At 44.7% G+C, this 15,296-nt stretch overlaps 1 protein-coding gene across 1 annotated transcript in view; it reads left to right on the forward strand.

Annotated features, from left to right (window-relative positions):
- Positions 1 to 14,227, forward strand: part of LOC122093692 (DNA-directed RNA polymerase 2B, chloroplastic/mitochondrial-like) — a 52,432-nt gene extending 38,205 nt beyond the window's left edge. The window contains exons 15-19 of the mRNA XM_042664093.1: positions 11,639 to 11,728; positions 11,830 to 11,877; positions 12,272 to 12,386; positions 12,484 to 12,587; positions 13,315 to 14,227. Coding sequence (XP_042520027.1) covers positions 11,639 to 11,728; positions 11,830 to 11,877; positions 12,272 to 12,386; positions 12,484 to 12,587; positions 13,315 to 13,425 — 468 coding nt within the window. The 3' untranslated portion in view covers positions 13,426 to 14,227. The remainder of the gene's footprint in view (positions 1 to 11,638; positions 11,729 to 11,829; positions 11,878 to 12,271; positions 12,387 to 12,483; positions 12,588 to 13,314) is intronic.
- The last annotated feature ends 1,069 nt before the right edge of the window (positions 14,228 to 15,296 follow it).

Genomic DNA, 15,296 nt, shown 5'->3' on the forward strand with positions numbered 1-15,296 from the left:
TGATTGAATATTGATGATTGATGATTGATGATTGATGATTGATGAAGATGAACTTAGTTTATTCACTTTATTGATTTGTTTTCTTGATGAATATCTTACATTGGTAGGAATATGAACCTTTAATATTTATTTAACATATGAGTAATAGGATTCAACTAGGATTTGAGCCAAATAGATTGGTTTTATAAAAAAATTATGCAGGAACGTTTTAGTCAATAAGGCGACGCTTTATGCCCGCTTTATCGCTAAGGTGCTTCGAAAGACCCTCAAACGCCTCCATTGTATTACCGACTTAAAAACTATGGCCTAAATACGGCACCTACGATGGGTCTGGGGACCCCGTCGATCATCTGGAAAGCTTCAAGGTCGCGATGCAGTTCCACCGAGTCTCGGAAAACATTGTGTCGTGCCTTGCCTTTGACGTTCAGAGGAGCGGCAAGGCTATGGTACAACCGCCTGCCGAGGAAATCAATTCACAGCTTCAGTGATTTAAGTTACTTCTTCGTGAAGGGATTCTCCAGTAGCCAACCCCTTCAGAAGACCACGTTGAACCTGACCAATGTCAAATAGTATGAAGGAGTCACTGCGAAACTACATGAAGCACTTTCAGCAGGAGAAGATCACGATCAGAGGTCTAGACCCGAATGAAGAGTTCACGACCCTGTTGGGAGGCATCAAGAATAAAGAGCTAAAAAGGTCTTTGGCGAAGCATACATCGAGGAACCTAGCTGAGTTAAGGGCTCGGTGTGATAAGTACATTCAGATGGAAGAAACCCTCCAGGCCGACGAAGAAGCTGAAGGGAAGGCGGGGAGGAAAAGGACCTCAAGAGGTGATGATAAGCCTCCCAAAGGCAAAAGATGAAAGTTCGAATGTGATCGAGCATCCAGTCCGCCGAAGAAGTTTGAAAGGTATGCCCCCTTAAATCGGAGACGGACGAACGTGCTAATGTAGATAAAACACCCCGGACGCCAGGGCCATGAAGTGGCCGGGGAAGATGGGACATCCCGAGAGGCGCAACATGGACAAATATTGCCACTTCCACAGAGACCACGGCCACAACACCGATGATTGCTGGCACCTGAAGGGGAAAATAGAAGGAATGATCCCAAGAGGATACCTGGGCCAATTTGTAGACCACGAGAAGGAAGATGCCTAAGACGGCAACGACCGTAGGGACAACCTCCAAAGTGACGGCAAAAGCCGCCTTGAAAGAAGGGCCAACCCATGGAGGCAACCAGGAATGGCAAAGGGACCGGACAACTAAGGAAGCTAACCATTGCCCCCAGGATGATTATAAAAGCCTAACCACCAGGGTCATAGCAACTATCAGTGGATGCTTGGCCGCTGGAGGAAGTTCCATCTCGGCTAGGAAAGCGAAGGCCTATGCGAGAAGCTTACACGTGGCCGAATGGTCAAACAAGAAGGCAAAGACGGGGACGGTTATCTCCTTCTCGGATGATCTGGAAGGGGTGCAGACGCCACATGACAATGCCCTGGTAGTCACCATGACCCTAGCTGATTGCAGAGTAAAAAGGATCTTGGTGGATAACGGCAACTCAATTGATATCCTGTTCCTTGAAGCTTTTCAGAAGATGGGCCTAGACAGAGAAAAGTTGAAGAAGGTCGAACACCCATTGCAAGGGTTCTCGGGCATCCCGATCAAAGTAAAGGGGTCGGTCGAGTTACCAGTAAGGGCCAGCACCGGAGACCACCAAGTAACAGTCATGATCAACTTCCTGGTAGTGGACATCACCTCGGTGTACAATGCCATACTCGGGAGAGTCTGCTTAAACCTGCTAAAGGTCGTCTCCACACCACACCTCAAGATAAAGTTTCCAACCAAAAACGGAGTCGACGAGTGTCGAGGTGATCAGGAGGCATCCCGAAAGTGCTATGCCACCACCTTATGGGGAAAAGAAAAGGTAGGCGAGGCGCTCCCGATAGAAGATCTACGCAATGACACCAACTATCAGAGGGGGGAACCGATGGAAGAGCTGGTACAAGTTGACGTCGAAGAAGGGGATAATACTTGCCAATTCCAAGTTAGGGCCTCAATGCCAAGGCAACAACGAGAAAAGATCATCTTGTTCCTCCGGGACAACTCTGATGTCTTTGCCTGGTCAGCCTCGGACATGCCTGGAATAGTCCGAGAGGTAATAGAGCATCGTCTGAGTGTTGACCCTACCAAGAAGCCGGTACAACATAAGAAGAGGATTTTCTTCCCGGAGAGGCAGCAGAAGATAGATGAGGAGATAGAGAAGTTGCTCAAGGCCATGTTCATCCGTGAAATCCAATACCCCGAATGGATATCCAATGTGGTTATGGTCCCGAAGGCAAACGGGAAGTGGAGGATCTACATCGACTTCACGGATCTAAACAAGGCCTGCCCAAAGGACTGCTACCCCCTGTCGAAAATAGACCTTCTCATCGATGCCACTTTAGGACAGAGGCGTTGAGCTTCATGAATGCGTACTCAGGATACAATCAGATTAAGATGAGTGAGGCTGATGTCCCGAAGACATCTTTCATAACCGAGGGGGGATTGTACTACTATGAAGTAATGCCCTTTGGGCTGAAAAACGCAGGGGCCACTTACCAAAAGTTAGTGAACAAGATCTTCAAGGGGATGATCGGCAAGACTATTTAGGTGTACGTGGATGACATGCAGGTGAAAAGCCTGAAGGCAGAACATCATATCCAAGACTTAGAGAAGGTATTCCAAGTACTAAGGGAATATGGCATGAAGCTAAACCGAGCGAAGTGCGCATTCGGAGTAGCATCGAGAAAGTTCCTTGGCTTCATCGTCTCGGAGAGGGGGATCGAAGCCAACCTGATGAAAATACAGGCCATTTGAGATATGAAGTCACCACAGAATGTGAAGCAAGTCCAGGAGCTGACAGGCAGAGTCGCTCCCTAGGACAGTTCATGTCTCGGCCGGTTGACAAGTGCCTTCCTTTCTTCAAAGCCTTGAAGGGATCCAAAAAGTTCAAATGGGCGGATGAATCCGAGAAGTCCTTCAAACAGCTGAAGGAATACTTAGCGACGCCCCTGCTACTGACAAAGCCAAACACCGGGGATACCTTGTAGTTATGCCTAGCTGTATCAACAGCGGCGGTAAGCGCGGTTCTAATAAAGGAAGAAGGAAGACAATAACGACCAATATACTATGTTAGCCAAACCCTTTTGGATGTAGAAACAAGATACAGAAGGATGGCATATGCATTGGTGATAGCAGCAAGAAAGTTGAGGCCTTATTTTCAATCAGACGGTATGCGTGCTCACGGACCAACCCCTGAAGAAGATACTGTAGAGGCCGGCTACGTCTGGCCGCCTGGTAAACTGGGCGATAGAGTTGGGAGAATTTGACATCCAATACAAACCGAGAACTGTGATAGCCGACTTCATAGCTAAGACAACGTTACCAGATGAACCCCAGGAGGTTGTTGAGGCTCGGGCAGGGAAGACTTGGACATTGTATGTAGATGGTGCATCTAACCGAGAGGGAAGCGGCACATGAATCATACTAGTCAGCCCCAAAGGATTCAAGATTGAGTACGCCCTACGGTTCAACTTCAGTGCCTCCAACAATGAAGCTGAGTATGAAGCATTGATAACGGGAATTAATCTGGCGTAGGCTTTGATGGTACAAGAGTTGGTGGTGCACAGTGACTCGTAGCTCGTGGTGCGTCAAGTGACTGGAGATTATGAAGCCAAGGGACAAAGGATGGCCGAATACTTGAAGGCGGTGCGAGAGAAAGTGGCAGCCTTTAAGGAGTTCGAGATAAGGCAGGTGTCACAAGCGGAGAACACCAACATAGATGCATTGTCGCAGTTGGCCACCTTTGACTTTGCGGACCTCGAACGATTTGTGTATTTTGAAGTGTTACCTCAACCAAGCATCGAAAGTGCCTAAGAGGTGTTACCCATTGGTGAGGGCGGTCCTAGCTGGATGGATCCCATAATCAACTATATGAAGGAAGGAGTGCTCCCCGAAGACAGGGATGAGGCGGGGAAGGTGTGAATGCGGTCAGTGTGGTTCCTATTGAAGGACGAGATGTACAAGATAGGGTTCACCATACCATACCTTAAGTGCCTGAACCTTGTCGACGCCGAATATGCTCTCCGAGAAGTACACGAAGGGATATGTGGCCAACATCTGGGAGCCTGGGCCTTGGCCCACAAAGTACTGAGGCAGGGCCTATTCTGGCCACCATGAGGAAAGATGCAGAGGAATTCTTCAGGAAATGCGTTGAGTGTCAGATGTTCGCCCCCGTCCCTAGGCATCACGCTACCGAGCTTTCCTCCCTGTCTAGCCCATTACCATTTGCCATGTGGGGAATGGACATCCTTGGCCCGTTCCCCCTAGCCACGAGGCAAAGAAAGTTTGTTGTGGTGGCGGTTGACTACTTCACGAAGTGGGCAGAAGCCGAAGCACTGGCTACGATATTCGAAAAGAATATAAGAGAATAATTCAAGAGGGCGGTGGTCTACTGATTTGGAATCCCCCGGGTGGGGGTAACGGACAATGGAACTCAATTCGTTAACCCAACTTTTGACTCGTTTTGTGAAGCCCTTGGCATCGACCATAGGAAAACATCCGTCGGTTACCCATCGACTAACGAGCCAACGGAGGTAACCAATCTTATCCTGTTTCAAGGAATAAAGAAAAGGCTGGATGATGCCAAGGGATTATGGGTAGAAGAGCTACACAACATCCTTTGGGCTTACCGCACGACTGAAAGGTCCGCCATAGGAGAAACACCATTCAATTTGACTTACGGCACCGAAGCTGTGCTCCTAGTGGAGGTAGGAGCCATGACCCATCGAGTTTAGTACTACGATGAAAAAGAAAATGATAAAGGGCTTTGAGCTAATTTAGACCTCCTGAATGAAGTACGAGAAGCCTCACAAGAAATGATCACCGCCTACCAGCGAAAGGTTGCGAGGCATTACAATTCTAAAGTCCGAAGAAACGAGTTCAAAATAAGTGACCTCGTCCTCAGAAGGGCGGAGGTATCAGAACCAAAGCGTCAAGGAAAGTTGGCTCCAAATTGGGAAGGACCTTACAGAGTCACCAGGATAATACGACCAGGGTCCTATCACCTGGAGATTACGGGGGGAGAAAGGGTACCCCGATCATGGAACTCGAAGAACCCGAGAAAATTTTATCAGTAGTCGTAGCATGCACATTTACTTAGTTTTTGTTTTTGCTTCTTAAACACTTTCAATTTGTAGTTCTCCATATCAAGCTTTTCGGAGGATTTTCATTTCAGAATATATAAGCTGGTTTACGGCAATTGTTTCCAGATAATGGCTATGAGACTTACATCCTTCAGTCGGGTGCTCAGGCCAAAGCCGAGCAGACCTGACCGAAGGAATGCCCTTGGTTGGGAGCTCAGGCCAAGGCTGAGAAGACCTGACTGAAGGAACCCCCTTGGTCGGGGGCTCGGGCAGGGCCGAGCATTCCCTATCGAAGGCCCACTCGAAGTCGAGGGCCGCCAACGGCGCCCCTCATCCTTCGGTCATAAGGGAAGCACCGGTGGATGGGGTAGAAGGAAAACGCCTCTTAAGAGACATGCGTGGGAGCTTCGGCCTTTATGCTCCCACCATCGGACCAACAATTCGCCAGGACCGATCCCTGTAATTAAGGTTGGCTGCCACTTGAAACTCACTTGCATAAGAGCTTCGGCCTTCATACCCCTACCTGTGGGCCAAAGACCTGTGATAGCCCTTCGGGTTCAAAAATAATCGTTGGGATTGCAAAAAAAAAAAAGAAGGAAACAAAGAGAGAATACAAGGGAATCTGAAGGAAGAAAGAAGGTATTTCATTCATCAAAGAGGCCCGAAGGCCAAAATTACACGAGGCCTAAAGGACAAAGTTACAAAAAGGCCCGAAGGCCGAAGTCACATAAAGACCCGAAGGCCGAAGTTGTAAGAAAAGGAGCCTCACTGAGTGTCTGCTGGGGGGGTGGCATTGTCCCCAGTTGGGTCGACAACATCTCTGTCGGAGTCTCCTCGCCCAAGAGTCAGAGGGACCTCACGAGACAGCAGGACCCCCTCTCCCTCACTGCCGCTGTCCTCTTCGTCTGCGACCTCGGTGGCGGCAGGAGCTGCGTCGGCATACTGGAAGATGAGGCCGCTCCCGTCGAAGGATATCTTGGGGTGATGTGCGAGGATCCAGTCTCAAACATCGGTAGCACCCATGATAAACCCGGGGCCAATGGCACACTTGACCACCTGTTGAAAGTCCTCAGAAGACTTGTAGCTCGGGCTTTGGCTTCCTTTAGCCTTGCGGCCATCTTCGCCTCCAGCTCCTTAAGCTTCCGATCGCACTCCTGCTGAGTGCGGAGGAGGTTGGCCTCCAGATGCTCCACTTTCTCAAGGATGGTACGCTCCTTGTCGAGGGTCGAATTCTCGCGCTTGGACACTTCAAGGTCCTTGGCCAGGGCCTCGGCTCGGATAGTTAGCTGACCCACCTGGTTCTGAGCTTGAAAGAGATCAATAGCTAGAAAAAAATTTCAAGGCCGAATGTCGAAGATTACCGCTGCCATGAACACATAAGTGCTGTGACCATGGCCTTGGTCCCCTGGCTTTGGGCTTCGACAGCATCTCCTGGCGAGCTCCCCTTCTGCACGAGCTCTCGGGCAACCCACCCGATGGAAAGTGTCTCACCCTGCTTGATGGACCACCAAGGGACGAATCTGACTTCAGCACGAGAATGGCTTGCCCTCGGGCTTCGGAGATTGACACCAGGGGAGGGGATGTAACACAACTAGGGGCCTCTAGAGCCTGGAATGCCTCGGCAATGGGATCGTTGGCTCTGGGTTTCTTCTTCGGGAGGGCATCGGAAGTGGAAGCCCCCTTCTCTTCCCCTTCCTCTGCTGCCTTTGCTGGGCGCCTTGGGCCTTGGCTTCCCTTAGCTAGGCCTGCCTCTCGGCCACCCTGGCTTCTGCTCTTGAAAGTTGCACTGCAATAAGGTTGGTCAAGATTAGTACGAGAAAAAAAATCCGAAGCAAAAACAGTCTTAGGCAAACCTAGGACTCACCTGGGCTAAGCCCGAGCAGGAACAAAAAGGCATCCGACAGGAGGCTACTGGACTCAATAGGCCGACGGAGCGTCTTGTCCTTAGCCATCGACAGTGACTCTGTATCTTTCCCAAAGAGGGTAGGTGCAAAGTTCGCGTCCTTCATATTTGGGATGTCCCAAGTATTACCGAGGGAGAACCCCTCGGGCACCCTCACAAAAAAATATTTCAACTTCCTACCATGTATTGAGGTCGGGTATCGGTTCAAAAATTGGGGGTCTTTCCTAGGGTAGAAATATTACCAGTCTGAATCTCCCTTGTTAGAACCAAGAGACAAACAGTTCAGGAAGAGAGGAAGGGAGAGGGGTCTCCCCATCCGAAAGAAGAAGACTATAAAACTGAGAACATGGTTTTAAGTATCTCCGATACCGATACGATACCCTCCGATACGTATCTTAAATTTAGCCGACCGATACGATACACATCGATACGATACATGAAATTTTAAAAATCCTTTCGTATCGATATATATCCTACAATACATACCGATATGCATCAATACACCACCAATACACATCGATACGATACGACATGCCTCGATACGACTATGAAAATTATAAAATTGAGGTAAAATGTACGTTTCGGTATGTATTGGTACGTATCGGTGAGTATCGATATGTATCGATCGGTCCGTATCGGTATATATCAGCACGTATCGGTGAGTATCGATATATATCGGTACGTATCGGTATATATCGGCATGTACCGATACAGTGCGCTACGGTCATATTATGGCTAAGATGGGTAATTTTTCAGAAAAACACAATTTTTTGAAGGTTTTTGTTCCAAAGTTGTTGTCAGCCATATTTCTCTTTAACTAAAGTGGAAATCAAGGTTGGGAACAAGGATTTTACATTTATGGCACAACTACAAACCTTGAATTCTTTGTATGATACCCTCAATTTAGTGTTTATGGATAATACATGTTATTAAACATGTATGTGTGTATCTTTTTTTAACAAATTCTTTATGCAAAAGTGTTATGTATGTGTGTATCTTTTTTTAACAAATTCTTTATGCAAAAGTGTTAAAAAAAATGTTTCCTATCCATTTATGTGTGTATCTTTAGTGTATCTTAGTGTATCTCTGATACGATACGATACCCTCCGATACATATCTTAATTTTGGCCGACCAATACAACGATCGATACCAATACTTTAATCCTTGACTGAGAACCTGTCGCCACCCATTCGGGGTCAGCTGGGTTGGACAAATGTTGTAGTGCCGAAACATCTGGCTGAAGAAGGGATGGAGAGGAAGCCGAAGCCCAGCCTTGAAGGCATCCCGATAGAAGCAAAGCTCCTCAGGGTTTCGGTAGCTAGCTCTATCCTCGAGCCTCGGAATCCAAAGGATGAACTCGTCCAGAATACTACAAGAAGCACGAAGCTCCACTAACTCTTCTTCGGTCATTGTAGACACTATATTCCTAGCCTCGACTTCCAGGGACTCGTTTGCCTGGGCCCTGGACTCAAGAAGCCCCTCCCTGATACCTCCGTCACTCATATCACTAGCAGTGGAGGAAGAGGAAGCACCCGAAGATGTGGAGGTGGAGGACGAGTTTGAGGACATCCCTCGGATCCGACCGGGGCTCTGACACCTAGAAACGGCACCCTAGGAGACAAGGGGCCACTGCCTAAAGAGCTAGACATAACTTACTTCTGAATAACTCTGGCCGGACCGAAGATCAGAGGATAATTAAAGACGAAGGACGAAGGGTCAGAGAAATTGGAGAAGACAAAATGAGAGAAAGTGACACTATTTGTAGGCGGAGGTGTGTCGATACGACTCCCTAACCTCATTAATTACAGTACACGTCATCTGTGCGAGATTCCCAAAGTACACTCGAGCAAAGCACACGAGCGAAGTACCGCATCATGGACTCAACACCTCAGTTGGGGGCTCAGGCCAAGGCCGAGCAGCCTGACCGAAAGTCAATACCTTGGTTGGGGGCTTAGGCAGCCTGACCGAAGGTCAATACCTCAGTTGGGGGTTTAGGCCAAGGCCGAGCAGACCTAATCGAAGGTCAACACCTCGTTGGGGGCTCAGGCCAAGGCTGAGCTGACCTGACCGAAGGTCCTCACCTCGGTTGGGGGCTCCAGCCAAGGCCGAGCAGACCTGGCTGAAGGCCCCTATCTCAGATAGGACAAAGGCCGAATCCGAATGAAGAGGGCCGAAAGAACATGAAGAGAGGAAAAAGAAAGGCGTGGTTACTCTCACTAGAAGAGTTTCTTAGTGGCAGTAAGGGGGTTTCTGATACGCCCAAATTAGTCACCTTATGAGACAAGGGCACGTGGCATCCCAGGAAGGGACACGTGGCACCCAGCCAAGGGATATCCACCACGGCCAGGACTCTGGAGTCCCCTTCAACCAAGAGAGGCGCGCGCGAAGGACTCTAACTACGTAAGGAGGAGATACCCTAATAGGGAAGGATCCCCACAAGGTAGGAAGACGTATCCCAGTAGGACTCGAAAATGGGGTAATCCTATAAGAATGAACTCTAAAAGACAGGGGGTAAGTCGATACACTCACACCATTACTCCTGTGATAAACTGTTCTGCCGGTCTCTAACTTGGGTGTCGGAGGACTAATCCCGGAGACACCTCCGGGCCTCTGCTTTCAGTGCTTGTGCAGGATCGGCACTCAGCCTCATACAGATTTTCGGCAGTAACAGTTTCTAATTCCACATCAGTTGTTATTTTGTTTTCTCTAGTTACTGATTTTATTCTCAGTTTCTATTTTGACATTCGCTTGCTAATCTATGATATAATTGCTGTCCCTTACTCTTACTATATCTGAATCCTGTTAGCAAACTTTATATTTTAGTGAATCACTAGTCTCCTGATATGGCCATTGGATCAACTTCCAATTTTGAGGAATCCTTCCTTAAGTTCAGTAGGCTTATTGACCGGAACAAGGACTAGATCAGAAACCTGGGTTTGAGTTGTTAGAGGTTTCTTAGTTTTCGCCTGATGTCTCACTGAGATGCTGTCCCTGTGGTTTAGTTTCCTATGTCCCAACAGGTTAGTGAAATGCATCTGATTCCTTTCCTGGATTGATTTTCAGGAGCATTTCTGCTGACATCTCATCTTATCATCCTTTGGGGGCAAACAAACCTTGCCCTTGACAGGATACGGAAAGGAATCAGTAAAATGACCCTCTTAATTTGTCATAGCCCCTTTTAAAAAAAAATTTTCCCCCCGGAAAATGGTACTTCTCTGTAGCCATTTCTGCTGCTAACCATGAAAATTTTTCAGAAACTCTGGATACGATTGCTCATATTCATTTTGTAGCTCCCACAGCCCTGTATCTTGCTATCATTTAGTTCAGTTTTGACGACTTCCCTAGGAATGTTGACTGGCTGGATCTCCTGTTGGTTCACAGAGTTGCATTTCCATCAGGAATGATCCACTTATGACCAATATGATGTTCTTCACCCATGTTCCATTTTACTTTGACCATTTCATTTTGCCCCTTATCTAAAGTTTAAACAACTATTTTAAAGCAGTGGAGGGTCCTAAACTATTGCAAGCCTTTTCCATATTCTAAAATTTGCCATCAGACTTATTTCTCTTGAAGGACTTCTAGACTAATTGCATGGCCCGTCAACAGAACCCATGTACCAAATGCAGTAAGGTTCTTCTAGTCCGGATATCACTGTATTCCTTACCCCTTACCGACATTTTACCTTCACTGACGAACCAACTGATATGGTAAGGCTTTTCTGACCAGAATATCCCCATGTATCTCTCTCCCCTTTTCAAGATTTCCACCTTCAAGCTTAGTTTGGTTGTCAAGAAATGGATAGTAAAAGAAAAGAAAAATTCAAATTTTTTTTTTTTTTCGAATTTGAGGTGGGAGAGAGAGACGCATAATCCAATCATTGTATCATGACGACAAAATGGAATAATGATGCAATGATTGGCTTATGTTTCTAGCTCTCCTCAAATTCAATTTTTATTTTTATTTTTTCCTACTCTTTTCTATTCATTTCTTGAAAACCGAACTAAGCCTCAGTAATGAACTTAGGAAATGCCTACAAGTCAAATGGTCTTCCACTTTATTGCCAAGGAATACCCAACTACTTGAAATTGGATATTCAGATTCACCTACTCTTAGAAAGCATGTTTCCTTGATAAGCACAATTCTCCAATTAGAAGTCCTTATATAATTCATAATTTCTTCCTTTAGCTCCTTATAGTCTTCATGTACATGCTTTTCCACTTCTATCTTTGAAATATGGTTATTATATCTCCTGTTTTATGTATGCATACGCACATAACCATATATCAAATTCAATGGCCATTGGGCTATTATACTATGGTAGCCGCCACCTTATTGTCAATGTGGGACAGTGCTGATCAACCCAAGTGTACTGTGTGCCATCTGTTGTGGCATTGTTTCTTCGTATTAAGTAGAATTGAAGTTGTGCACTTTTGAGTTTTAGATGAAGCTTTGTACTGCTTCTGTGTCTATAATTATCCTCTTGGGACTCTATTCAATTCTTTCTTCTTCACAATATCTGACAAATGGATGAAAACTTGAAATTGAGCAGGTGATTGCATCAGAAAATCACCCAGTAAGATGGACCACTCCTCTTGGACTCCCTGTTGTGCAACCGTATCGCAAATCAGGAAGGCATCTCGTAAGTGATGAAGTCCCCTGAGTATCCTTGGTGTAATTTTCCCATTCAAACTGTACCAATTCTTTATATTATTGAATATTTCTCTATTGAATCAAATGCAGATCAAAACCTCTCTTCAGATTTTGTCGCTACGGCGAGAAACAGATATGGTAATTTCCCTTGTCATTTATGCTGTTTTGGCGCTATTCACATCTTGAAATCTTACACTCCAATTGATGCAACTTCTGGCCTACCCTCAAATATCACGAGTGCCGGCATAGTCTCAAATATTTTAGCATTCAAAATCCGATGTTATCATACCTTGTGGAAGCTCAAGTTTTATCCTATATGTTCTTCTGCACCCTCTGTCTGGATGTGTTTCTGGTTGTTAGAAACAAGTCATAAGATGATAATCCTGGGATTGGTTTATACCTTAAGTTGGTATAATGAATGGTTGACTGATACTGGCAACTGGCATGTTACTGTTTTTTCCTGTTAAGAACATTGATACACATTGTCTTTCTGAGTCCAAAATTCGAACCTTGGTAATTTTAATTGTTGTAGGTCATGGTCAAGCGACAAAGGACCGCTTTCCCACCAAATTTCGTTCATTCCCTTGATGGTTCCCATATGATGATGACTGCACTTGCTTGCAAGAAGGCGGACTTAAACTTTGCAGGTATGTAATGTTTCTTTTGCTTCTTTTTTTGTTGTTGTTGTTATTGTTTTGGCTCAGAATGTTTATACGTATGGTATGTGCTTGTCTCTGGTTACAGGAGTCCATGATTCATATTGGACACATGCATGTGATGTTGACGAAATGAACGGGATCCTCCGAGAGAAGTTTGTTGAACTCTATGAGCAGCCGATACTGGAGAATGTAAAGTATCCTTTACTTCTGCCATGCATTGTTATATCTTTGATGGAGAACCCACTCTAGGTTGAAAATTATTAGTTTACTCATAAAAGCTTCTAAGCCAATATTGTTCCTTTCATATGCGGCAAATTTCCCCATTCTCAACTGGGAAATTGCCGTTCTTATTCATGAAACAGCAGAATATTCTAACACTAGGGGCCCGTTTGATAATGTTTCTACCGTTTATGTTTCAAGAAACGGCAGAAACATAAATTTTCGTTTCTAGAAACAGAAACGGAATTGAAGGTGTTTGATAAGTCATGTTTCTGGAAGTCGATGGTAACCAGCGAAAGAATGGCCACAAGTCGTTTCCAGAAACTGCCTGGGTCATTTCTTGAACCATAAATAGGTAGAAGTTTCAATTTCTATTTCTGAAAATGAGTGAAACGAAACAGTTTTATCAAACGCTTTTTGTTCCGTTAACGTGTTTCTTGAAACGTTATCAAACGGGCCCTAGAATGTTTTGCTGGGAACAAATATTAACTCAATTCTGTAGATGTGGCCCAACCATTAGTTGATTACAGTTACTTTTGTTTTGCAACCAATTTTCCCTTATTTTATTCTGGAGAGTGCACATGGCAACATATTTAATTTGTGTTTGAAATCATTTGAAAAGAGGAATAGTTTTGCCCTCTCTTGAAGATCGAGTGGTATACTGTAGTTACATTGCTATGGCTTCTGTTCTGTATAGTTGCTGGAGAGCTTTCAGCAGTCCTTCCCGACATTATCTTTCCCTCCCTTGCCGGAGCGTGGAGACTTTGATCTGAGAGAAGTTCTGGAATCGCCGTATTTCTTCAACTGATCTGCAGCCAAATGCTCATCTGACATATCGTATCATGCCTTTGCTTTTTCATGGGCTGGTGAAGTGCAACATGAATTTTCCGAAGAAATGGAGTTCGTGTTTCCTACAATTCCATCGGAGATGTATACATTCATTCATTTATTTATAACGGATCCAGGTGTATTCGAGAATTAAGGGAAGGAACTTATGTTAACAGCCGGGCCTCTACTTGGTCCACTGAGCCTACCACTCTTAAGTTTTGGAGAACTAGACTAGATGTCTGGGTAGAAAGAAAAACTTGCCTGAAGCTGTCTAGCCAAGGAGATAATGCTGACGTGGATGGTTGAGAGAGAATAAACATGATTTAGTGATGTGTGGCAGTGGAAGGAAGATATCAATAAACAGCTCTGACGGGAAGTTCATCAATGGGACAAGTTGTCTTTAGGAGAAGTTCATCTAAATGTAAAGCAACAATGTAATGGTAGAGCCTCAGATATATCAGCAAAAGACAGCCTTCTAGATATATCAGCAAATAACGTCTGCACCTAATTCGGACTTTCATCTGAACCATGTGAACTATTGCCAAAGAAATGTTGGTGAAGTAGTACTATGGTTCTTTTTGCTTTTGTAAATGTAAAATCCAGTCCTGGGTTCTTTGAAGGTATCCAATGTGTGTCATATTTTCATAGTTTTTTTTATGATTATTCTTGAGACTTTTGGCTAGTCTCCATCTCTTCCTTTTCCAGAATACGAAAGAGAGAATTAGTTGATGATTATTGGCAGTTTCACAGTAAATGTTTTGGGTTCTGAATTTTTAAAAGCACCTGCTGCAGCATTGGTGATGTTCATCTTTAATGGAGATTTAATCAACCAAACATCCCAGTCCAACAAATATTCATCTAAAATTGTCAGTTCATCTCTTGTTGCCTTCATTTGCTTGCTGATGGCAGTGTATCCTTATTGTCCAGTTAACAAAACAATATCAAAGGAACTAATCTAGCCCTTGTCAGATTCTGTCATCGCAGCGGTATGCTCTATCCAACTGTGTTTAGAAGTTTGACAGTTGATTCCAGATTTTATTGAGAGACCTGTTAAAAAAGTATCCTCTACGGCAGGGTCTCCTATGGGTCAGATATTAATGTGCTCGAGATATAAATACCCTAACAAACTAACAAATTTTTATGTTCAAATAAGTATAAATAAAAGAATAAATGGTGTTTGGGTGTTGACATCAAGGATGTAATGGATGGTTGAACTTTACCTAAATTGCCTATTCATCTAGTTTAACACACATTGTTACTTGTTTGAAGAAAAGGGTAAATAATGTACAAGTAGAACACCCCCTTTCCCTATTTATAAATCACATCTATTCACCTTGTTTAAGATTGAACTGAAAATTAGAGTCACCTTGATAAAGATATATTGAAATGATTAATGTGATTCTAAGAATAATTAACTGACAAATTTTCAAATTCACGAGGGAAACAATTAAGCTCTACAACGATATACATTGTTTCTCATAGTTGGCTTCCTGGACTTCTCTACTCATATTTGCAATAACTTCTGAATAAAACCAGAAAAATATTAACCTTCCATGTTGGAGTCTACTAGCTCAAAACTAAACACAGTTGCAATCCAATGTTCACAGCAACAGTGAAGGAAGCTAAAAAAGAGGAACACACCAAGAACAAAGTAATAAAGCCAAACCAAAAATGGAAAAAGAAAATCCGGATCATTAAGCTGGCGATGATTGGTTCATAGAGTCTTAGTACTCTCTTTGGCAAGCTCATCAGGAGTTACACTGCAAGATCTTGGCATCCAAATAAAAGAGAGATTCACCAATTGAAGCCAAAAATCAAGCTCCACTAATCAAACTTTGTAGCCTCCACTTA

This window comes from Macadamia integrifolia, chromosome 11, assembly GCF_013358625.1.
Source record: "Macadamia integrifolia cultivar HAES 741 chromosome 11, SCU_Mint_v3, whole genome shotgun sequence".
NCBI classification, from domain to species: domain Eukaryota; kingdom Viridiplantae; phylum Streptophyta; class Magnoliopsida; order Proteales; family Proteaceae; genus Macadamia; species Macadamia integrifolia.